Genomic DNA, 27,264 nt, shown 5'->3' with positions numbered 1-27,264 from the left:
CAACTATAGATAATTAACAATACTCCTAGTAATAAAATAGGTGAGCAGTCTAGAGTACTGTATATACTATATAACAAGAGAAATTCTAGATCTAGTAGCTAGAATCATGACTTAGGAGACAACAGTGAAGAGTTACAACCTCTCATAGTTTTCAGATCTAGGTCAATTCACAGATTCTACTATGACTGAGACCAGGTACCTTGAAGAAGGAGCCCAGCCCAACAGCTGCAATTACATGCCATATATCTTCCTCTAATCCTTCCCTCAAAGAATTTATAGCCATTAATTAGAGGTACTATGCATTGTTAAAAAGCAAACATTAGGACCTTTCACGTATTAAGAGACACTGTCTGAATTGACAGTTTCTGGAGATTCAAAATGCCATTGTGATCAACTAGTTAAATTAGGGACTTAAGCTGGATGATTGATTGAATTGTAATTCAAATCCAATGAACTTGAACCCCAAACCATAGACACATTCTGGAGTTATTTCCTCAGTTCTGAATATATAATTGCAAAAGACATACTTGAAACTGTCAGAATCCCCACATCAGCTTTACTGATCCATGGGAAAAGGGTCATTATGGAAAGAATAGCTAAAGGACATGTAATGAAAATTCCATTCCCTACCAAGAAAATAAATTAGAAGTAATACTACATCCTTGGGGAAACTTCAAAATCTCATCACAGGCCTTTTACTCCAATTAGGAGAAATCACTAAATACAGGTTTTTGGTTTTTTTTTTTTTAAATCTAGAATGACTTTAAAAAAAAAACAACTCACAGTATGGAGGGGGAGAGAAAGATGCAGAGACAGAGACATGGGTGGGGACACAAAAAGTTGTTTGCTGCATTGCACTCTCATTTGGATGCTCAACTGGGAAAGAATCAATTTATAAGTTCACTAAGGTCAAAGGCAGAATTAATTTCTCAGTTGTTATAGAATCGAAGCCACTGATATTCTACCCACTCATGGCTAAAGAAGGGCCCCTAAGGGCCAAGAAATTATTCATGGTTCTGTGTCATATACACTTCTCCAATATTTTCACATTATCAAGCCAGCAAGGAGAACCCCTAGAGAAAGCAGGTTAGCAGAAAAATTTTTCACAACATTATTAATCAGAATTGCCCTATCATCTTTGCTATATTATGTTGGTTGTTTAAAAGCAAGTAACAGGCTTTAACCTAATCAAGAGGACAACACAAAAAGATGAATATCAGTAGATGATGCTCAGAAGGAGGCACACTTGAGTCTGTCCTCCACAATACTCCATAGATATATATTTAATGACTTTATATTCAACAAAATTTCACATATTTTTAGGACATGTTCCAAATCATTGACTATCCAGTAATTTACTAACGATGGCCACAAACAACTGATTTTGAAGTAGGGGAAAATCTTACCCTCTATATTGCATATGTTTTACAAAAGAATTAGATATACTTTTTGTTCACCAAAAATATTATCACGATGTTGTCAAAAGGAGGAGTAAGTTAGAGTATGTATGTACCAGCATACATAAGGTCCTGGGCTCCAAGCACTACCCGCCCCCCACCAAAATGCAGTAAATAATCATGTAATACTGGGGGATGGTTTAAAGAAATAAAAGAATTCCTCTAAGCAGGACTGCAGGTGAAGAGGGCAGGATAGTGAATTGATGTTGATCAAAATATTGTTTTATTTTTAAAAATCATATACATGCATTATTTAGATAAGATAAAATTCTGTTTATAAAAAACATGTGGGGTTATAGCTCAAGAGATAGAGCACACTTGCCTAACACGTGCAAGACCCTGGGCTTGATCCTCAGCACCATATAAAAATAAGTAAATAAAATAAAGGCATTGTGTCCAACTATACCTTAAGAAAAATGTGAATCAATAAATACTTGATAACTTACCAAAAGGCTGAGGAGGTAAGATTAACATCAAATTGACATTTAAAATCACTATCACTAATTAGAGGTAAAAGATGACAGAGTAGAGGAAGGGTGCAATATTCAGATATTGTGACTGGGGATTCAAGCAGCACCACATTGGTTCCCAGCAAGGAGGGTGACACAAGGAATTCACCTAATTTTAATATTAGAATCAAAGAAACAGAAATTCAGATGTTCTAAACAAAGGATAGGAAAGAACACATGTGGAATGCAGCCAAAAAGGCATGGCATTGGCCTACTGTGGAGGGGAAGGGCAACACAAGAAGAAAGACTAAATTAGTGAAGAAACAGAATTCTTTTTCTTCCTTTTTTTCTCCTTTTTGAATTGGGCATGAGTGTCAAAGTACTTGTTCCTCTGGGAGTATGTGTTCTAGTTGTGTTGAATGACTCATGGACACACAGATACACACTTTCCTATTTTTTCTCTTCATTTTTATCACTTTTCCACTTCTTCCTTTATAATTTTTCTACTTTTATTCCCTCAAAATAGTTTATTCCACCTTGTTATGACGGTAGAGGAGTAAAGTTTTTTGTTTGTGTGTTTTGGTTTGACTTTTAGTTCTGGTCCTTATTATTCCTTCTCTCCTTTCTTCCCTCTTTAACAGCCAAGTTTGCTTATTCTCTCTTTTTCTTGTTATTTATTTCTTTCAGTTCCCTTTTATTCCTCCTCCTTTACAGCCATCAGTTGATATCTCTTCTCTCCTATTGTACCCCTATTCGACTTTTGAGTATTTTAAACTTTTGTTTACATTGTCCCTATTTTCTTTCTTCTTAATGAATTATAATTATACTGTCTTTAACAATAATTTATATAATTATTACCTCATCATTCATATTGTTCTCAAGTTATTCATACTGGGACAGCATAGCTGACACCCACTGTTTAATGCTAGATCTGGTTCATAGTTATTGGTTATTATTGCTGTTATTAAATGCTAACCCTGCCCTTCCTCTTTTTGCAATAATTAAAAGTGTACATGCCACAGTAGACAATGTACACTTATTTTTATGTTGAATATTGATCACTATGATTGTTGCTTTTGCTTGTTTCTCCTACCTTTGAGAAGGGCTAGGAAGCGTCTGGTACACTACAGGTTCACAGAGTAGAGACACTGAGACTGAAATACACCCACAATTCAGGAACATGACACCACATCTTCCTCCATATATAAACCAATCCAAATTAAACTTCAACAGTATTTTAACATATAGAATAGGGTAGATAAATATGTCAAATCAAAGACTAAATCCCAGGTACCAACAAATAAAGAGAGCATCAGGCCCCTACCCCTACAACATATAAGAGAAAGACTCCAAAAAGAAGGATGTAAAAAGCCCATAGTATTATAGCAGCTCTACAAGAATGAATTAATTTAGCAGTTCTACAGCACCAAACTGGAAGATAATGGCAGATGAAACAAACAACTGAATTGCACTGAGCTTATGTGTTGAAGCTTAGAGATACCAAGAAAACCTACAACTACACTCCATAGGATATCCACAGGAAAGGAAGTAGAATTCATCTCAATAGATGTGCAAATCCAAGACCTCTGCAAACATGAGTAAACAGGAAAAAAGTCTTCCCCCAAAACTTATAACCATTCAACAAAGGATACACAACCAGAGAAGGGGATAAAATTCCAAAGAAAAGCTTTTAAAGAAATATAGAGTTTGAAGACACATCAATCAGAACTTCTGAAAATGAAAGACAAAATGAAATTGAATTAAAAAAAATCACTTGAAAATTATCACCAACAAACTGGACTATGGAGAAAACAGAACCTTGAGACTTGACAGTGAGTTTAAGCTGGAACATTTAAGAGACACATATCTAAGATAAGGAAAGTAACGTGATGAAAATATATAACAATTTGGGAACAAGAAACAAAACTTCACAGTCATAATGAAGTCACTGGGATAGAAAGAGCAGAGATAAACAGGTTTAATGGCATTAAGAACCTTTGCAATGAAATAATACCCCAAAATTTTCCAAACCTTAGAAATGAGATGCACATTCACATATTGTGGCATACAGAACATTAAATAGCCAAGATAAAAAATTAATCTTTTGAAGCCATGTCATAATCAAAATGCCTAATACAGATAATAATAGAAGACTATTAAAACACAAAAAAGAAAAACATCAGATGACACAAGTAGAACAGTAAGAGTTACTTCAGATTTCTCAACTGAGATTCCAAAAAACAAGATAGTGTGGAATGAGATACTGAGAAAACAACTGCCAACAAAGGTTATTAGATTATCTAACAAAGCTATCATTTAAAATAAAAGAGAAAATAAAAACTTTTCATGATAAGGATAAAATTTAAAAATTCATGACCATTAAATACACTACAGAAATTATTTAAAGAAATACTACACAAAGAGAAATCATAAACAAGCCCCAGAACTTTCAAATGTATAGGTCTCCAGAAGAGCAATTCAGCAAATTAAATTCAATAATGAATTAAAACTATAAAACAAAATAAAAAGATTGGAAATAATAAATATCTTACCATAGTAACTCTGATGTAAACAATCTAAACTCTATAATTAAAAAGCACTGACTCATTGAATAATAATAAAAAAAAAAAAAAAAAAAATCACACTCAATGCTGGGGACATGGCTCAGTGGTAGAGTGCTTGCCTTGCATGCACAAGGCCCTGGATTCCATCCCTAGTACTACAAGGAGAAAACAACAAAAATGAAAACAAACAAACAAAAAAACTCACATCAAACATATGCAATTTCCAAGGCACTCATCTTATTATAGGCAAAGATATCCACCAACTGCAAGCTAAAGGACAGAAAAAAATATTCTCTACAAATGAAGCTTTAAAAAAACAAAACAAGGGGCTGGGGATGTGGCTCAAGCGGCAGCATGCTCACCTGGCATGCATGCGGCGCGGGTTCGATCCTCAGCACCACATACAAACAAAGATGTTGTATCAACCGAAAACTAAAAAATAAATATTAAAAATTCTCTCTCTCTCTCAAAAAAAAAAAAAAGGAGATGCTATATTTGACAAAAAATTTTTTAGGCAAAACTTAATCCCAAGAAAATCAAGCACATACTGTTAAAGGGAAAAATCCAACAAGAAAATATAACAATTACAAATATTTCTACCTCAAATGTAAATACACCTTACTACATGAAATAAATACTTCATGAATTTACAGAGTATGATTAATACTTGCTGATTCCAACCCACCCCTCCAAAAACATATTTTTCCAGACATAAAATCAATAAATACATTTCTGACATAAATAATATGATAAGCCAAATGGAACTAATAATCATCTGTAGAATATTTCAACCAACATCAGCTGACTACAATTTCTTCTTAGCAACTTATGGAATCTTTCCCAAATAGATCTTATTTTAAAGGCACAAAGCAAGTCTTAGCACATACCCCCCCACCAAAAAAAAAAAATCAATTTTATCTCATGACTTATAATATCATAATAAATGGAAGTCAGAAAACATACAGATACCACATAAATACATGGAGATTGAACAATACTCTCTTAAATAAAGAATGAATCATTGAAAAAATGAGACAAGGAAAAATACTAGAATCAAATTAGAACAGCAATACAACACACCCAAATCTCTGGGATACCATAAAGGCAGGATTAAGAAGGAAGCTTATAGTATTCATTGCCAAAATTAAAAAAAAAAAAATTTCGAAAACACATTCTAATGATTCATATCTCCAGGCCCAAGAAAAGCAAGAACTTACTAATTTTAAAGCCAGTAGAAGAAAATAATTTAGATCAGAGCTAATATTAATGAAATTAAGAATAAAAAAATTCAACAAATCAATGAAACCAAGAGCAGATTCTTTCAAAAGATAAGCAAGATTGAGAAACCCCTAGTCAAACTATCAAAAAGAGAGAAGACCCAAATCAACAAAATTAGAGATGGCAAAGGAGATATCAACAGAGACACTTTTGATATCCAGATGATCATTAGACTATTTTAAAAATTCATATTCTAATAAACAGGAAAATCAAGAAGATATTAATGAATTTCTAGATATATCATCTGCCAAAATTAAACCATGAGGAAATAGAAAATCTAAACAGATCAATGGCAAGCAATGAGACTGAAGCATTAATTAAAAGCCTTCTAAGAAGCCAGACGCAGTGGCACACGTCTATAATCCCAGCGACCTGGGAGGCTGAGACAGGAGAATTGCGAGTTCAAAGTCAGCCTCAGCAATGGCAAGGTACTAAGCAACTCAGTAAGATTCTGTCTCTAAAAAAAAAATATACAAAAAAGGGCTGGGGATGTGGCTTAGTGGTTGAGTACCCCTGAGTTAATCCATAATACCAAATAAAAAGAAAAAAAGGGGGGCCATCCAAGAAAGACAACCCCAAGACCAGATGGATTCTTGGCAGTTTTACCAGGCCTTTAAGAAGCATTAACACCGGGCTGGAATTGTGGCTCAGTGGCAGAGAGCTTGCCTAGCATGTATCAATAAAATGGGCCACTAACAACTTAAAAAAAAACAAAAACACATACACCTCCTTCAAAATTTACTACAAAGAAGTGCACATACTCCCCCCCACCAAAAAAAAGAACCATTAACACCAATCTTCTCAAATTATTCTGAGAAATAGAAAGGTAGGAATCAATCTGTAACTCATTTATGAAACCAGTGTTACTCTGATACAAAGACCAAACAACAACAAAAACACATCAAGGAAAGAAAAGTACAGACCAATATACTAAATCAACATATACGCAAAAATCCTTAATAAAATGTTGGCAAACCACATTCAAAAACACATTAACAAGAGTAGACAATATGAATAGCTGGATTAATCTCAGGGATGCAAGGTTGGTTTAATACACACAAGTAAAAAATATAATTCATACCATAAGTAGAATTAAGAATACATTCTCTTAATAGATGCAAAAAAAAATAAAATAAAGGATCTGAAAATATTCAGCACTCATTCATGTTAGAAACACAGGAGAAATCAGGGATAGAAAAAACATACCTCAACATGATGAAGGCTATATGCAACAAACCCAAAGTCAACCTCATACTGAATAGAGAAAAACTGAAAGCATTTCCTCTCAAATCAGACACAATGAAAGGTTATTTACTCTGATCACTCCTATTCATTACAGTTGTTGAAATACCAGCCAGAGCAACCAGGCAACATTAGAAAACTAAAGAAAAATAGGAAAAGTAGTAGTCAAATTATCTCTGCTGACTGATGAACTGATTCTATACAAAGAGGACACAAAAATCTCCAGCAGAAGACTTGTAGATCTGATAAAAAAAAACACTCAAAAGAAGTAGCATACAAGATGAACACACAAAAATCAGTAGCTTTCCTATATTCCCATAATAAATCTGCCAAAAAAGAAATCAAAAAATCATTTCATTCAATTGAAAAATAAACAAGAATAAATCTAACTCAGGAGATGAAAGAACTCTAACAATAAAAATTATAAAACACCAAAGAATGAAAATGAATAAGGCTTTACAAGATGGAAACAACTATGTTGCAATCACTACATCAGAAGTAAAATAAATATCACCGATTATGTATTAATTCTCCTAGGAATGATTAATACTATTAAAATGACCATATTTTCAAAAGCAATCTCCAGATTCAATAACATTAAAATGCCAATAACACTGTTTAAATGTAAGAAAACAGTACTAAAATTCATTTAAAAGAGTAAAAGACCCAGAATAGCCAAAGCAATCCTAAGAATGAGGTTGGAGGCATCATAATATTTGCTTCTCAAATTATACTATTATACTATAGAACCATAGTAACAAACACAACATGATACTGGCATCAAGGGAGACATAAAGACTAATGGAATAGAAGAAACAAAGACAAATCCACAGAGAATCACTGGATACTTGACAAGATGCCAAAATTATACATTAAAGAAAAGATAGGAGCCAAGCACTCTCTAGCTGGGGTTTCCAGGAGGGCAAACAGGCTATCACTGGGGTTGGGGTCAAAGGTGCAGCCCAAACACCCATGGAGGAGTTTGTATGTGGCTGAAAGAAGAGTTTTTGGCAAACACTGACTTCATGTGATTCCCTCCCTGCCTCTGCCAGATCCCATTAAAAAGTTCCTACTTTATGAGTATAATTCTGATGCAGGTGATCTAAGTGAAAGCCACCACTGATTCTTGCATCTTATTAACTATCCTGTGCTGCCAACTGTAGGTGAAGAGACAGCCTGTTCTCATGGATTGTATTTCCCCTGGTGCTGAGCCCAATGAACAGTCCTTCGGTCACTGTCAACCAACAAGCTCACACAAAACTTAATTTTGTTCTTCTGTTTGGGATTTTCCAGTTGCATATTAGTGAATGGGCCATGCACAGGTGTGGGTGAGACTACAGACCCACTGATGTCCTCAGTAGGGAAGATTTCTAGCACTTTCCAGAACAGTGTGTGCATTTATTTTTCTACTTTGCAATTTAACTATTAAAACCTAATATCTAAATGAAAATGGAATTTTGGTTAAAAAAAAATCAAGTAGGAAACGGAAACACAGTTCAGGAACTTGATAGTTTATTTTTTCTGCTCCTGGGGCTGGTCTGTGCATTCAACATACACCCTGACTTCCTACCACTCGTGTTGTTTTTGTGATTTGTCCCCATTCAAGGACAGTTTCCTGGCTACACGGGCTGTGTTATCGGGGTGTGGTGATCACAGTGCAGGCTTGTTCTCCTATTTTCCATACCTTGCCTAGTGCTAAGGGTGTCGGTAGTTTTCTCCCATTTCACTTCAGGGAGTATACAGACTGTGACTCATTTAAGGAGGCCCACATGGAACCAGTCAGAAAATGACTGCCTACATTCAGATGAGGACCATCCCAATAGCATTCCCTGCCAGTTATAAGAAACACCTGAGGCACTATCTTCAGTCCCTGTACATACCAGGAGGTCTTTTGAGTGGTTGGTTCCAGGCTTTCAATTGTGTCCAGTAGATAACACATCTGTGATTGATTGACTGCCCTTCACGTTTTAGAACCAGGTGTCTTAGAAGCTGTGCCTAGTGTCTAAGGAAGGGGAAAGCAGTAAAGCCAGAAGTCTTTCCCCACATGCCCAGAACTGCTGTTACTGGGGAGATGATCTTTCACTGTAGGTGTCTTTGGCTGTGTGGGTGGGACTTGCTTCCTCACTCAAGGCTGTGAAGACAGGAGGGAAGGTCACTGGCAGGTAGGACAGGGGATGTGGCCTCTGAGCATTTCTACCACTTTCCTTGTGAAATGTCATTTAGCCAGTTGAAGCCTCTGAGGACTACTGTTTGGTGATTCTAAATTTCAGAAGTGTTTAGATTTCTCCCATATAAAAATCTAACTTGTAAGAATTAAACTGATGATATCTTAAGAAAGATAAAAAAGAAAAGATAGTCTTTTAAACAAATGGTAATGGGAAAACTGGATATCCATATACAGAAGAATGAAACTAGATTACTGTTTCTCACCCCGTACAAAAGTCAACTTCAAGTGGATCAAAAGCCCAGGAATTAAGCCAGAAACATAAAACTGGAGGGAACAGGCTCAACACTATAACACACTGGTGCAGGCACCAACTTACTTAAGAAGAACCCTATGGCTCAAAAAAACAAGAACCAATAAGTGGGACAGCAGGAAACTTTAAAGCTTAGGCATAGCAAAGAAAACAATTATGACTGTGAAGAAAGAGCATACAGAACGGGAGAGGATCTCTGCCAGCTGCTCCTCCAACAGGGTATTAACATCCAGAATATATAAAGAACTCAAAACTTTAACATCAATAAAAGAAATAACTGGTTCTATAAAGGGGCAGAAGACATTTCTCAAAAGAAGAAATACAAATGGCCAACAAATACACAAAAAAGTTTCAATATCCCTAACAATCAGAGAAATTCAAATCAATCTACACTGATGATCATACCAGTTAGAATAGCAATTATCAAGAATACAAATAAATGCTGGTGGGGATGTGGGGACTGTAAATTAGTACAACCTCTCTGAAAAGCAGTATGGAGTTACTCAAAAGACTAGGAGTAGAACCACCATATGACCCAGCTATCCCACTCCTTGGTATTTATCCTAAAGAACTAAATCATCATACTATAGTGACACAGGCTCACCAATGTGTCTAGCAGTGTAATCCACAATAACCAAGTTATTGAACAAGCTCAAGTGCTTGTCAAAAGATGAATAGATGGAGAAAATGTGGTATATTTGTATATATAAAACAATACAGTTTTACTCAACCATAAAGAAATAAAATTATGTCATTTGTTAAATGGAACATCATGATAAGTGACATAAGCTAGACTCAGAAAATCAAGACTGAATATTTTCTCTCATATGCAAAAGTTAGACCAAGATAAGTTTAAAGGAGGTGAGGGAGTTCCCATGAAAACAGAAGGGAGATCAGGGGAGTAAGGGAAGTGGTTAAAGAAGGAGAATAGGGAAGGAAATGCAGAATGAAAATGACCAAATTATGTTATGCACACACATGAATATAACACAGTGAATTCATCTTTGTGTGAATAAATAAAGCACCAATTAAGAAACCAGTAAATGAACAGAAGGAAACCAGTAGAGTACAGAAAGGGAGTGAGGAAAGGGAGGGAGGGAGGGAGGGTGATAAAGAGAAAGTACTGGGAACTGAAATGGAGATAATAATATTCCATACATGTATGCTCATACCCAAACAAATTCCAATATTAGCATAACTATAATGCATTAATAAAAACATTTTTAAAAGAATAAAAATTCTATTTGGGTTGAGAAAAGTATATAGAGGCTAAACTAAAAATCAATAAATACTGTTCTTTAAATTATACATCCACACAAGGAAGTTATTTGTTATGTATTCTTAGCAAACTCATTTAGTTCTGATAATATGTATTTTACTGTCAAAGGTGGTAGACATAAAAAGTACTTGACATAGTTCCTGAAACAAAAACATTTAAAAAAATTTAAAGAGGGGAGAGAAAAAGAAGGATATAAACTACAATAAGTGTATATATCATACTAGAATGGGAGGTTCATGTATTTAACTTGACTGGGACAGGATCACCATATTTTAAGCAGAGTAGAGGGAGTTTCCCTCACAATGAATAGATGCTTTTAAATAAGAATTAACTTTAACCACCTGTTTTTCAGAGACCTACCAGTGGGAGATGATAATAGAAAAAGGAATACAAAAGGTCATCTGGTAGTTGCTAATGGTATAATGTCAGACTTCAAGTTTGGATTATATAAATTAGTGATTCCAATATGTTTATATTCAATATTCCAATGTTTATATTTCACAAACCAGCAATCTCAAAAAGTAATTTGAAAGATGAGTAAACAGTTGCCAATAATAGTAAATATAAACAAAAAGTAAAACAAATTTTATTACTGAATTTTATTTTTACATGTACTTGAGAATTTGCTGAACAACTCTCAATAGCTGTGCTTCTTCATATGGCCTCACTGATTATAAAATATAATGGTATCATTGGGCACCGTGGCACAAGCCTTCAACCTGAAGCATTCTGGTATTATTAAAGATACATCCTGTATCTATAGATCCACCATTTTTACTTTTGTAGATCCAAAAATCATCAAAATTTTTACATCTACATGGTACACATCTAGGAACTATTACATCTTTGAAATCATAAATTTCCACACTACCTGGTATAATCTCATGCCTCTGTCCATTTATCCCATAACACTTTATATCTACAGCCTCAAGAACTTTGGTTCTGTAAAGTCCTTCTGTATCTTGTTTTATCTCCTTACCTACTTAGTGGGTGTCATTACAATTTATTATACAAACTAGGACACTTTTATAGGATAAAGAAAGGATGCTATCAATAATTAAGTCAGGTAAAGTATATACTAAATCCCATAGTACATCATTTAAAACCCCTGCCAGTACTCTCAACTGCCTTGCATTGCAATTGGCTTCAAAGACAAATGGAAGGCTATCTACAATTTCTTCTCAAGTTGCATAAAAGCTGGAGAAATTTAACTTATCCTAGTTATTTTTTCTCCTTCATGTTAATACAATATTAAACAATTCTTTCTGGAATTATAAAGAGTTTAAATACCAGAAATATTTTATAAATCAAATAATTCTAAAAGAATTATTTCTAATAATTTTTATATTCTAAAAGAATTTTAAAATAGCAACTTTAAAAAAAATCCTATCAGTATCTAAAAAGTGAATAATAATTTGCTATTGTATATAGTATTGAAAAACAGTGTGAAACAGCTGGCTCTGCATGACCAGAAAGTGATACTGCAGCAGACAAACCTAAGATATATGGGTAGGCATGATAACATAAACAATGAGAGACCAGTGTAGTAAAAATATACCTATCTTGCTATTAATGGATAAGATGCTGTCATAAAGGGGTAAAAACTCTTTAAAAGCATAGAATAGTTCTCTTTACTGTTTTCTAAGACCAAAATATCTAAATTATACAATATGACTTAAGGAAATATAATTTAAGGAAATATTATTTAAGGAAAATAATAAAGGGAATTAATAATATCCAGTATACCCAAGTTAATCTGAAGTCATAAACTTAATATCAGCAAGTAAATGTTAAGCTATAAATATTGCAGGTGAGTGATTTCCTATCACATCACACAAAGTAACCCCGCAATTATCTCTAGTTCTAATATTTGTAGTTTTAATAATTCCAGTTAAAATACAGATAAAAAAGTAAATTAATAATGTTGAGATTTGATTAAGATGAACAGGAAAAAGGACTTAAGTATAATCAAGTTCCATGTTGTAAGATGATAGATCTCACAGAGAAAAACTAGCAAAGACTATCAAGGCAGGCATGCCTGAGAGATGGGTGAAGGCTGAAGTTTTAATATGGAATAAGAGGCATTTAATTTTCTTGAATATGTTTTTTTCAGATGGTACTTCCTGTTTTCTGTTAGAAGACATTCACATCCTAGTTTAATGATGCTTGAAACAGCATGACATTAATAAATACTTTCTTAGAATGTGTGCGCTAGATTTGACTTTGTCTTGTTTCAAGCAATTTGGGACTCTCAATAACATATTCATAAAAAAAAAAAAAAAATCTGCCAGTAGTTCTCCCAAGAACTACAACTACTGAAAGGAGATTCTGGCACCAATCACAATTCATTCTTCTTGCTGAACGATAAAATACACTAGGATTAGCTTTCTCTCTACTTATATCTTTAAAGATTTTTTTTTTTTTTTTGGTAACATTGTCTTGATCTAAGTTTCCATCAAATGGAATTGAAACAGAGGAACCATAGTCTTCTAAGAAGTAGGTACCATTTCTTCACTGTCTTTCACCTTCTACCAAAGGAATGTTAACAACATGTGAGCTCTATAGGTAAGAGCAACAATAACTGGAGGAGCTTAGATACTTAAATCATCATAAGAAGAAAAGATGCCTTCCACTAACTCTGGTATTGGATGTTCACATGAATGAGAAATCATTTGATTTAATTATTTTTAATAGCACATAGTTTTACTATACATGTAGCTACTAGAATTATTTGAGACAAGTTAAAATATTCAAAGTTAATTTCAAAGATACTTCCTAATTATGTAGAAAGCATAAAAACTCACACTTAATATTAATCTACCACTTGATGATTTTCAATAGCCATGAAATGAAATAAATAGCCTGGAACTTCTGCCTGAAAACATTCTGTATATACTATATATTTCACTCTATGAAAGTAAGGGGAAGTCAAAACTAAAGTGCTAAAAAAAACTTTTTTTTTTTTTTTGGTCTACATTTAGTCACATGTTATTTGGTCAAAGCAAGAGAAAAAGATTAGTCAAATCCAAGGGGAAAAAAATAAATGTGTCAAATAGTTTTCTGTTAACATTTTTTCTCATAAACTATTTTTAACACACTGTTCAACAAATAGCAAAAAATAATTTCCTTTGCCTACTCATTTGTCTATCAGGGTTAATAAAATCAAGAGATATACATAATTATCCATATATCTTTGAGAAACAGAAAAAAATAAGCTGTATAACTAAAAATCAAATAACTGGGAGAAATGCAGTTTATATTTAGAACTTACTTTCTTTTATTCTCAAATAATCTAGGAGTTGGCTTTAAGTGATAGTGACACTGTACAAACTTATTGTAAAATATCCTAAACCAATTCCAAATATCAGTTTAAGACATGCAAGAGATGACTATGGAATCTAAATGAAAGAAATTTAAAGGTAACCAAGCAGAACTTCTAAGGAGAAATAACAAATAACAATATTTGTTAAAATAAAAATAAGATCATTTGGGGGAAGCCAGGGGCTATAATATCAGAACATTTCTGAAAATGGCATTAACTCCAAGAAATATGCTTCGATTTGATCATACAAAATACAGATGTCATTTATCCAATTAGTATTTGGGAAGTTCCAATTATTCCATTTGATGCAACCCCTTATCAAGATTCCCCAAAGTTTTGTTAACTTTTGTTTCTTTTTGCATAATCTGAGCCTAATTCAAATTTCATCCTTCTCTTTATACTTTTCTCATGTTTAAATTTCAATAGACTTATTACATTGAGTCACAAAATTTAACAAAGACAAAATATGTACAAGCACTTTTACACAATAAATATCGCTAGTCATCAATAGCATTGAGGGTGAACTGGAGTCTCTTCTCAAAAAACCAACAAGGCCTGGGGCTGGGACTCAGTGGTGGAACACTTGCCTTTTAAGTGTGAGGCACTGGGTTTGATCCTCTGCACCACGTAAAAATAAAAAATAAAACAAAAACAAAAACAAAAACAAAAGAAAACAAAATGTGTGTAGGCAGAACAAATAATATTTCCCTTTAAGTGAGAAGCCATTGGTGATTTCATACACAATAAAAATGGGAGTTGTTATGAAAGTCCAAATTAAGCCAAAATTTCTTAAGATGACCACAATAGAGTAGATACACAGGATGAAGAGACCTTTCACTTGTAACTAGACAAAGCTAATAAAGATAACTTAAACCTAGGAAAGAGAAACACTGTTTCTCATGCATCACTTTGAAGTGACCATCAATATGCAATGTCAATATATATTTACTTATCTTACATAATCAAAGACATCATTAAATGGAGACCTCTTGAACCTGGCTTCACTTAATTCCAGAGTCAGGTTTCTTGGCTATGGACCAAAAAGAAGAACTATTAGAAACTGCTCTTCCAGAAAGTTTGGGAAATGACTACAAATAGAAATAACCCTGGATCCAAACTACTGAACTGGAAGGATAGAAGAGAAGAATAGAAATTTGGGTTGACAGTTAAAGTAGTACTTGCCTTGAATCAATAATCAAGTATCAGCCTGAACTGATCCTGAACACTTGTTTACCCTCCCTACTATAGGCCGATGCCTGGTTATTATATTATCAACTCCCTTAATCCTTGATCTCTGCCTTTTGGTACCCTCCCAATTTCTTCCTTATGGTGAGCACAATGCCAGCAACAATGACTGTAAGGACCACCAGAGTGACAACACTGAAGTTAACTAACAAATATATCATAATGTTTTGGGATGGAGAATAGTTGTGGATTTCTGATTCACTTTTGAGATTACCAGCAGGGGGCTTCCATACAACTGCATATTGAGACTTCTATCAGTCTGGAAGAGTGATTCCACCTAGCTCTCCTCTCAATATCAGCAGAGTTAGCAATGCCCACCTCACCAAGGGCCTTTTGAAAGAAATTCTGCTACCATTCGATATAGATAGTGGGGCACTCATAGTATACTACTCTGTACTTGGAATATAGCCAGTATCCACCACAAAACAGCCACTGACCATTCAACATCCCTGAAATGTTTAAAGATACAACATCAGGGCAGTAATGTGGCAAAGGCATATGTCACAGGGTCAGGTCTTTCTTTTCCATTGTGAATGCCATTAGGTTCACCCACCAATGAAATGATACCTGTTTGTGCTAGTGGGTATTCAAATACCCTTTCTGCTGTAGTTGAAGTTATTCAGGCAATTCATATCCACAAAGGTATGTTCTCTAGGGTTCATCATACTCTTCCCACTCATACATTTGTTTCTAGCAGGAAATAAGGGATCCAGAATGGAGTAGTTCACCTCAAAAGTCCAGTGAGGGGCTAGGACCACCAGCACTTCCCCCCAACATTTCACCACAGTTGTAGCATAAACACTTGTTCATGATACAGTCAAGGTGTAATATGGCTGTTTTTCACCAATAGTAGGAACACTGCGCCCTTATTCAAGCCAAAGCAAAGAGAATTAGAGAAGGCAGGAGGATATTCGGAGGGCTTTAAATAAGGACCCAGAATTTACTGCTTTTAAATGTCTTGCCTTAGTTTCTTCCTTCTGTAAACATAAAGTCCATTTTTTAAAAACATCAAAATGTTTTTCAAAACATTTAAACATTAAATATTTAGCTGCTAAAATTATGATTATGTATGTCAATGATTATAAAGGTATTAACAATTTCAATAATTTGACAATCTACCTGTCTGCATGGAAAAGATCACTTGTGACCTTTTGGTAAAAAAAAATATATTTATTTTTTAGTTACAGTTGAACGCAATACATTTATTTTTATTTACTTATTTTTATATGGTGCTGAGGATCGAACTCAGGGCCTTGAACATGCAAGGCAAGCGCTCTACCGCTGAGCCACAACCCAAGCCCCACTTGTGATCTTTTACATATGCGAGAAATAAGCTTCAATCTTATTTAAACAACTGCTGTTTTCAATTTTCCACATTTATGCTCAAATTGAATCTAAATGTTTACATTTTATGATTTTAAATCTCATACCTAATATTTTAACACTAACAGCTATAAACATTATTTTATTATACTCTCTTACATTTATTAATTCTATTCAAGCACTTATATTTTCTTAGTTCTATAAGTTTTACTCCTCATCTTCATTGCAGTATTTCCATTCTTCAAAGTCTTTTGCTCATCTTTGCTATAAAGTTTCATTTCAGTCAAGAGTATATTTGTTCTCTCAAAATTCTCAGTAGCTTCTTTTATAATTATAGTTCTTCAGCCACTGAAATACTTCTTGAAATTTTTAGGCCTTTCCATCAATTAACATTAAAAAGGTATTATAAACACTTTTATCCACTCTAATAATGGCTCAGAAGTACAAATATCTTCAGTAAGTTACTATATAATTGTCAGCTCAAACAGAACAGGTGAGATTTAAATACACCCACCACTGCTTTTGATTTTCCTTAGTGTAGTCACATAGTAAATTTAAGCCCCGTTAAATAATGGGGCAAATTCCTTTCTATTTGCTATGTTGAGATTTGTTATCTAACACACTTGTAAGTTGGGGACTAGAAATTAGTGTCACTATAAAAGTCCATACTTTTCTTTGACACTAGAACAAAACTACCTCCTTCTGGGAGAGAGAATGAATGGCTTACTCACAGACCACCCTCTTAAGACATCTCTTTTTTTTCCCAATCATACTTAAATGGACAAAATCAGCTTTACCTTCAAAGTTGCTTGTCAAGCGCAAACAGAATACCAAACAGTCTCACTCATTATGTAAACTTCATTTTTCAGTTAACACCAATTCCTTATTCACACAAGCTGACAGCATCAGTACGGTAAGATCAAAGGGAGTTAGCTTAGCTTTAATCAATAATTTAACCAATAATTTGTAATTATAAATTAATAGACCATTTGATCACTATGGATTTTTTTATTCTTCCTACAAAAACTGGCAAGTCCATGAAGGGTCAGGTAAGTTTATTTCATATTCTATCTGTTGTGCCTAATTCAACCCCTGGAAGAAGCAGCTCTCAATAGATATGTGTTGAACAAATGAACTTTTTAAGTTGATATCTGGGGTACAAACTGCAAATACTAATAGATTACAGAATTAACAATCAAGTGCTTCCCAATTCATAACTAATAATCAAAAAATTCCAATTAAATAAATAGCTTGAATGTTCCAAAATTGAACATATATTTAGTGTCTTAAGTTTCAAAGCCAAAATTTTCAGGCCAAACAATCTCATGCCAAGCTTCAAATGCCTACACTCATGCAAACTTTCTTTCAGTGAATATACCAAAAACAACTAGGGATCACCTCAGATGCCTTCCTCTTTCTTACCTTTCAGAATCTTTTCATTGCTTTAATATTTATAAAATCTGTCATTTCCTCTCCATCATCACTGACATTGTAAAATGAAACCTTCATTACTTGCCAATTGGAACTATTAAAAAAACTTTTATAATTGGGTGTCTTTGATAGCAAGCTTACTCTCCCTGAAAATCATCATTTTCTATTGGGAGGTGGTTTTGTTACTCCCTTAACTTTTTATTATACCAAATATACCTACAGATATTCATTCATACATATATACGTACATACATATTCTGACAAAACTTTCACAATCCTGTCCTCTAGGCAGACCTATGTGAATTTTTAGTATTTTCAACTCAAGGAGTTTTTATCTTTCTTATTAAAGTATTAATAGTACCGTTTAATATGTTTTCCATAAGGTATGTTCCATGAGGGCAGAACTTTCTTTTTAAATTTCTGCATATACAAGGACTATCTGGCACAATCTTTGAATATAGGGCATGCATAATAATTATCTTAAGTAGTTAAGTCTGATTCATTATGATTAATTCTGATAGGGAGAAAGGACTAAAAAACAGAGTGATCATAAATAATTGTAGGAATCAAGAGTTTGTGAAATGCCACTAGGCCCTTTAATACAAAACTTATCAAAGCCTTCACATTCCATGTCTCTTCCAAGGGAGATGAAATATGGACATTTTCCAAATATACTAAATACATAAAGCCATCCTTTGGGGAGGCATCTCAGAAACATCTATTTTTATTTCAAATAATAAACTAAACTAGATAAAGGTGAAAATATTTTATTTTTTCTTTGTTTTCTTTTTGCTTCTTTTTCAATTAGAAGCAAAACATACATACTATACATACCTTTAAGGTCCAATTTTATCCTATCTTCTCTGTTAGTAACACTTATCAAAAACATGTTGTTAAAATATCTTGTGCATGTGCTTAAATAAGTGCTATCATACATTATACATCATTCTACAGCTTGCATTGTTTCCCTAAAATGCATTTCTGAAATTTACCATAAGGTTAAAATTGAACCTTCATTATTTCCCAATTTCAGCACCACTTCACTTCCAACTGCTATAGAAAATTAAAATATCTGAATATGGCATGTTTTATTTACTATTTTTCTTGATAACAGACATTTATAGTTTTAATTTTTGGCCACTACAAAGAAGCAATAAACATTCCTCATATAGACCTCTTTTATAAACATGTAAAAAAATTTTTCTCTACAAAGGCTGTGGATATGGCTTAGTGGTAAAGCACTTGCTTAGCATACATGAGGCCCTGGGTTTTATACCCAGCACCACAAAAACTGTTTTTTGTTTTTTAAAGTAGTCTTTTTTAAAACTGATTTTCTTTAAAGGGCAGAAAGGAGAGGACGAAATGGGGGAAGAAATGGAAAAAGGGAACAGAAAGAGATGGGGAGGTAAACCTACCACAGTGTAGAAACTCATTAAATTTTTACTGAACGAATGAAAACTGAATAATAGATTATTCAACTTACCTTGATATTAATAAAATTTTCTCCAAAGTAGTTAAATAGATTTGAACTTCTACTAGGTGCTATTCCACATCTTACTGCCTATAGGTGTTGTCAGACCTTTTTTATATGATTCAATATGATCGATGAGTATGAGACACTATTTTATACCATTCTACCCAGAATTTTTAAAAAAATTGTAGGTGCTTTTAAAATTTTATTTCTAACTTGAACTAAATTAGATGCTGTTTCTGATTACTTGCTCTAATTGGTTATTATTACTACACAGAAGTACACCCATTTTTTAATGTTAATTTTCTATCGAGAAACTTTGCTCATTATATCTAGAGTTTCTCTTTAAATTTCAATATAGACAATAATTGTTTTCTTTACAAATAAGGATAAGTTTACATCTTTGTTTCAATTGTTACCACTCTTTTTTATTATTATATCTATCATTTTAATTGTTATAATTATTATTTTAATTTTTTATAATTATAGACAGTATGCCTTTATTTTATTTATTTATTTTTATGTGGTGCTATGGATCAAACCCAGTGCCTCACATGTGTTAGGCAAGCGCTCTGCCACTGACATACAGTCCCAGCCCACTTAATTATTATTGTTTTAATTTATTGGCTTGGGGTTCCAGTACAGTAGAGTACTGATAATGCTAGGTCCTGGAAATACATCTATATTTCACTGTTAAAAATGACATGATGTGCACTGTACGTTTTGGAGAAATAATTTACACTAGGATATGAAGTACTGTTGTATTCCCAACTCATCAAAAGGTTTGTTTATCATGAATGTCAGATCTACTTTAGATCTACTGTATCAAATGATTTTTCTACACACTCTACAACAATTCAGTTAAGTATATGTTTTTTACTCCTGTAATATGATTATTTGGTACACTATAGTACACTTGCAGCACCCCTCCCCCAGCACTGTATACTCAATCCAAGAGTGCTTTACCACTGAACTATACCTGCATCCCTTCTTATTTTTTTCAGAAAGGGTCACACTCAGGCTGGCCTCAAACTTGTGATCCTCCCATCTTGAACTCCTGCGTGTTGGGATTACAGGCATGCATCACTACACCTAGCTCACCTTTGAATTCTTAAAATAAAACCTCAACATCTTAAAATTTTATTAGATTCATATATTTGGATTCAGTTGACCTTCTCTACCATTTTCTCTTTAACTTCTACTTGTATTTTCATTATTGTTTTCTTTCAAATTAATTTAGGTTTTTCATTTTTCTTTTGTTAGTTTCCTTCTACTGCTGTCACTTAACATTAATACACTTAAGAGGACATATCTACTCAAGTAGTACTTTAGCTGGTCCCATCATTTACATTAACGTTACTTTCACTAACAATGACATTTCACAACTATATATTTCCTTCTCAAGTTATTTTAAAAGTACCTTTTTATACTTCCAAGTATAATATAATTGGAATTTATTCTATTGTATATTTCAACATTAATTGCACTGTTGTCAAGAGAACACGAGACAAATCCTTAACCAAATTTTTCAAGATTTCCTCAATATTCTCTGTTCATAATATACTCTTACAGCTGTGTAATTATTTACTTTTTTAATTTTTTAATATTTTTTAGTTGTCAATGGACATTTATTTTATTTATTTCTATGTGGTGCTAAGAATTGAACCCAGTGCCTCACACGTTAGACAAGCTCTCTACCACTGAGCCACCACCCCAACCCCTATTTTCACTTTTTTAGCTCAAGACTCCTTAGAACAAACATTAGATGTAGGGAAATTTGTCTAGAAATTTTGCCTTTTTGTTTTGTTTTGTTTAAGTTGTAGATGGACACAATATCTTTGTTTTATTAGTGCCTCACGTGTGCTAGTACGCTGAGCTACAGCTCCAGCCCTATCTAGACATTTTTCTAAAACTACTTCTTCAAAAATGGTTGTCTCTTTTAATTCCCTCTGATCTACCCTATTTTGAAACCATCTAATCCATACCAAAGTCTCTAAACAGCTCTTAGATATTTTCTAACATTTTTCTTACTCTGGGTACTTCCTAAATGAATGCTTAATGAAAGTTAATTCCTGAGTTCTCCTTTTGAAGGCATCTAATGTAGTATTTTTCTTTAATAAAATTAACCTTGAATTTTATGATTCAAAAATTTATTTTCAACTTTCAAGACTGATCAGTTTTCAAATCTGTCCCTTCTTGTTTCATTTATGCCCTATTTTTTAATTAGAATTGCTTCTTTCATTCTGCTAGTATTTTATTTTATTATTCATTGCCCTTCATCTAATTTGTTGTTGTGGTTGTTGTAGGTGGACACAATACCTTTATTTTATTTTTTTATATATGGTGCTAAGGATCAAACCTAGGGCCTCAGGCATGCGAGGCAAGTGTACCACTGAGCCATAACCCCAGCCCACATCTAATGTTTTTATTACCTGTTCCTACTAAGCTTGCCATTGCAGATTCAGATTAAACAATATGGGCTTAGATCATCCTTTCTTAAAATAACAATGGAAATTTTTACCCTGACACCACATTACCAGACATTTCAATCAAGGGTTTGTTATGAGGACTATGTCTGTCTTCTCTCTTCCATCATCCTTTGATTTCTTAAAAATGGGAATTTAATATGAATTATAATCCAAACTAAGACCCTTTTGAATATTTAAGGATTCTATATTAATAAGTAACTAAATGGGGGCTGGGGCTGTAGCTCAGTGGTAAAGCACTTACCTAGCATGTGTGAGGCACTAGGTTTGATCCTCAGCACCACATGAAAAAAATTAACAAGTGAAATGAAGGCATTCTGTCCATCTATAACTATTAAATAAATAAATAAATAAATAACTGCATGGGCAATAAGTATAAAAAGAATCTCAAGGACAACTTGAAATATATAGTCACCATAAATATAAGCCTTCACATTAGTTATCAGTGGCTTTCTTTAGCTTCCTTTTCAGGGATGGAAACTAATATTAGGCTACGGCTTCATAAAATAAGTCTGAGTCTATTCCACTATTCTTCATAATGCAATTTTAACAAACAAGTACCAAATTCTTGGCTGTAAGAATGTGCTTCTCTATTCTAAGTAAAATCCTGAACATCATTTTATAGTTTTCTTCTATATAAACCACAGAAATACTTGCTTTATTTCTGAATACACTGATATCTGTTTGTCTTCTCTTTTTAATATTTAACTAAAATATCATTTTATCTTGTCAGGATGTAATAAACAGTGAAATTGCTGTGCCACTGTCAATGGAACACACTTGTATGTTTTTTAAATGTGCATTCTCTTTGTGCTCAGCAACAACTTTATTAGAAAATTATTAAGTGAAAAACGATATTATGTAAGTTTTTAGATTAATGTGAATTTACCTAGTAAGGAAAAATATAATATTAATAATAAAACACAAAAAAATTTTAAAAAAGGTTTAGAGCAGACTTCAAAAGATGAATAGTAAAAAAAATTTTTTAAAAAACTTGAAAAAATAGGTTAAAACCAAATTATGGAAGCCTCTAGAGTCCTAATTATTAATTCTTATCTGTCAGAAAATATGGCGCAAAGATTTTAAGTAAAAGAATTACAGTATCAAACAGTTTTCTTAGGGAAAAGTAATCAGGATGAAGAATAGAACATGTGTATAAAAGAAAAAATAATTTATATTGGTCAGTATTTTGTTTCATATACAGATGATAAAATTTTATTCATATTAGAAGTTGATGTTACCCCTTTTTAAATAAACCCTGCTTTATATACTTATAAAAATGATAGCATTCAATTTAAATAGAATATGCATTAAAATTATCATTACAATATGTAACTATCTGGTACAATAAAGTTTCACATAAAAATGAAAATAAATATTAAAAATTGTAGATAAAAACCCTTTATCTTTCTGTTACTTGTGTTTCTACAATAAAGGTGAGAAGCAATAAAGTTAATCTCAAAAATTAATATTTCTGTAGCTTACCAATGTTTCTATTAAAGTAAAATGATAAAATTTTCAAGCTTAATGGCTAAAGATCACTTTATGTCTTTTTAAATTATACATATGTAATTCACAGATTGTCACCCTTTGTTTTAAATAACTGGGAATTCAGTATTTACCATTTAGAATCATGCCACTACTTCATGATCTTCCCTCAGCATATAAATTCCAAGACTCTTGTACACATCAATTTGACAACATACATAAAAAGGAATAAACACTAAGCTCCTTTATGGACTGAAAATGAAATACAGATTAAATTTTTTTTTACTAATGAAAACCTGCGTTAGTGCCACAAGTAATTATTGTTACATAAATTACCTAAATGACTGTCACACTTACTGGGAAAATGAAATGAAACAGTCAATTATCAGATAGATTTAACATAACATCAATCTTTGGTGACCAAAAAGTGCAAATTAAAATAGTGAAATACCAACTTTCATATTATTAGGTAATTTTAAAATACAAAATATGCAATTTCTAGCACTAGTATAAATGTGAGCATTCTGCTACACTTCTAGTGAAAGGTAAACCAGATTAAATCCTTGGAGAGGAATAGGGTATTTTTGTATTATACTGTGAAAGAAAGGAAAGAAAGGGAAGAAAGGGAAGAAAGGGAAGGAAGGGAAGGAAGGGAAAGAAGGGAAAGAAGGGAAAGAAGGGAAGGAAGGGAAGGAAGGGAAGGGAAGGAAGGGAAGGAAGGGAAGGAAGGGAAGGAAGGGAAGGAAGGGAAGGAAGGGAAGGAAAGGAAGGAAAGGAAGGAAAGGAAGGAAGGAAGGAAAGGAAGGAAGGAAGGAAGGAAGGAAGGAAGGAAGAAACCCGTTAGCTGAGCATGGTGGTGTATGCTTATCAGGAGACTGAGGCTAGAGGATCCCACCTTCTAGGCCAGCCTCAGCAACTTGGTAAGACCCTGTCTCAAAATTAAAATGAAAAGGGACAGAGACATAGCTCAGTGGTAAAGCACTTGCCTAGCATGTGCAAGGCTCTGTGTTCAAGCCCTATTACTTCTACAAGACAAAACAAAATAAACCCACTACACTTTAACCAAATAATTTCACTTCTATTATTTTAAAATGAAAAGATACATAGAATATATATGAATAATAATATGTATGAATACATGAATAATGACTAATAATTTTGATAATAGTGAAGAATATAATACATACTCAAGGAATATATAATGATATACTCAAGGAATTGTCAAAACAATTATGGTTTATGATTATAATTAATTACTAAGAAGCTAATAAAATAATGCTCTTACAAAATACTTAAGATACCTCTTGAGTAAATGAGAAGAGATAAAAGAGAGTAAAAAAGGTTATAAAAGATCACCCTTTCTTTTGTCAATTACTGTGCAATAAAATCACATCTAAAAACTGTAACAACACAATAAAAATCCTCTTTGTATCTCCTATTAATACTGGTCAACTTATTGAACACAATCTAAGGAATATGTTACTATTCAACAAACTCTCTTTCCCGACGTTCTTTACAAACCAAACCAAATCAAAAACCTTATAGAATAAAATCTATGGTTTCATGATAATCAAGAGTATAGGGGCTGAAGATATAGTTCAGTGGAAGAGTGTCCTGAGCAAGTATATAACCCTGGGTTCAATCTGTAGTATCCCCAGGGGGAAAAAAAAAGTATATAAAGTGTCAATATGTACACTAAGACATTCCACATAGGTTATTTACTATCTCTTTTTATGCATGAAACAAAAAGCAAACAACAAACAAAAACACTTTAAATTTACCTGCATTGCACTTTTCCCCAGTTTCACCACTTCAAATAATGTGACAGGCTCCCCTTCACCATTCTGTTGAGGATGCCCATTAGCTCTTCCACGGCCTGTTCCTCTCACTCCAGCTTCAATTCTGCTCTTCTCTCCTGGAGATTTTCGAGGTTTCTTATTTGTAGACTAAATTAAAAGATTTTTAAAAATGACATTAAATGCAGGCTTACTTTTCACTTTATAATAGAAAAATTAAACATACTGTCAATCACTGGTGGTTTAAAAAATGCAAAATAAGATAACTCCCTAACGAAAAAAGCTTTACATATTGCTTTCAACAACAAAAATATATCATAAACAATCAAACCTAAGTTTATACATATGAGTTATAAAAACAAAGTTTAAAAACTAATTAGATATGATATAAAACAATAATATTTTAACCATGCCATATTTTAACCATGCCTACTCTTGACATGTCCTTCATTATACCATTCTCTGCCTCCGAAATCTTGTTCAATAAAATACTTCTGGGAAATACCATTTATTCAACTCTTCCCTATTGTGAAGTACTCAAATATTTCTTAGTCATACAATGAATACAGAATGAACATATTTGCAACTATTTTAGCTCCTGGGAATACAATAATAAAAAAATAGAAATGTTCTTGCCTTGATGAAGTTTACATTTTTTAATTAACATACCATCCCCTCCCCCCAATTATTTCTTAAGTTAATACTAGTTACACCCTATCTATGTCTCATCTTTAGAGTCAAGGGTAATTTGGAAAAACAGTTTGTGGTCATTACATCCAGTTCTATAAATTCTATTCATTTCTATCTATATCAATTGCATGGTTGGTGCTTCACCAAATACATCAACGACATCAACATTGCTAAATGCAATAGAGATTCTTAAAACTCTCTTTAACAGTCAACATGATTTTCTTCCTTATCTTTCAGATATCTTTTCCTTCCCTGTACCATATTTTTTACCTGTTAGTGTTACCTAGAGGTCTTTCCCATGCATCTTTTCTTCTCAATCAAAATATTTTCTTTTGAGTAACTTAATTCATTCTTACTATAGCCGTGTTCCAATTATCTAATGTCCCTTTTCTCCAAATCCACTCTTATTTGTCTTGTTTTGTAATTCTGGATTTGGACCCTGGAAACATTACTTTTATACCATCTACTGCAGTATCAGGCTTTAAAAATAGAGGGCACTGGAGGAACACTACAAAAGATAAGATGGGGGGCTTCTATTCATGGTTATAGTACCTGCTCCCTGTATTTGGTTATTACTGTGTACCTCAGTAGTACTCTCTTCACTTCTCTTAACAGTTTATGGCCCTAAAACCAATATTGTGGGTGGGTGAATACATATTAGGTCATTTGATTATTGTTTAAATAATTTTATTCCAAGGTCAGTTTTAGATTTACCAAAAAAAATCATGAAAATAGCACAGGAAATTATCATATATCTGACATCTAGTTACCACTATTATTAAGAACTTGTATTTGTATAGTATGTCTGGTACAAATAATAAATCAATATTGATATGCTAATAAAAATGTATATCCTTTATTCAGGTTTTCTTATTTTTTATCTAATGACCATTTTCTGCCCTAGAAGCCCATCCAAGACACCATATTATATTCAGTCATCATGTCTTTACTCAAGCTTCTCTTTTCTGGGAAAGTTTCTTAGCTTTTCTTGTTTTTTGATGACTTCAGCAGTTCTAAGGAATATCAATCAGGTATTTTCCAAAAAGATCCTTCACTTGGACTTGTCAAGCATTTTTAATCATTACTAGACTAGGATTATGACCTTGGGGGAAGAAGACAGAAAAAGTAAGGCGTCATTTTTATCATCTCATATTAAGGATGCATTAACTTAACATTAAATAACATACATTATTAACATGACATATCACTGTTGATGCTGAAGTTAATCAGTTGTCTGTTGTAGCCTTAGTTAGGTTTCTCCACTAT

The 27,264-nt window shown here is 33.1% G+C and overlaps 1 protein-coding gene across 2 annotated transcripts in view; it reads right to left on the bottom strand.

The window, feature by feature from the left end:
- The window catches only part of Stag1 (STAG1 cohesin complex component), a 362,710-nt gene that overhangs the window by 207,260 nt on the left and 128,186 nt on the right, over positions 1 to 27,264 (bottom strand). For both annotated transcript variants that reach the window (XM_076867213.2, XM_076867214.2), the window contains exon 4: positions 25,294 to 25,458. In XM_076867213.2, coding sequence (XP_076723328.1) covers positions 25,294 to 25,458 — 165 coding nt within the window. The remainder of the gene's footprint in view (positions 1 to 25,293; positions 25,459 to 27,264) is intronic.

The sequence above is a fragment of the Callospermophilus lateralis genome, chromosome 10 (assembly GCF_048772815.1).
Source record: "Callospermophilus lateralis isolate mCalLat2 chromosome 10, mCalLat2.hap1, whole genome shotgun sequence".
NCBI lineage: Eukaryota > Metazoa > Chordata > Mammalia > Rodentia > Sciuridae > Callospermophilus > Callospermophilus lateralis.
This window is presented reverse-complemented; position numbering and strand designations above follow the sequence as displayed.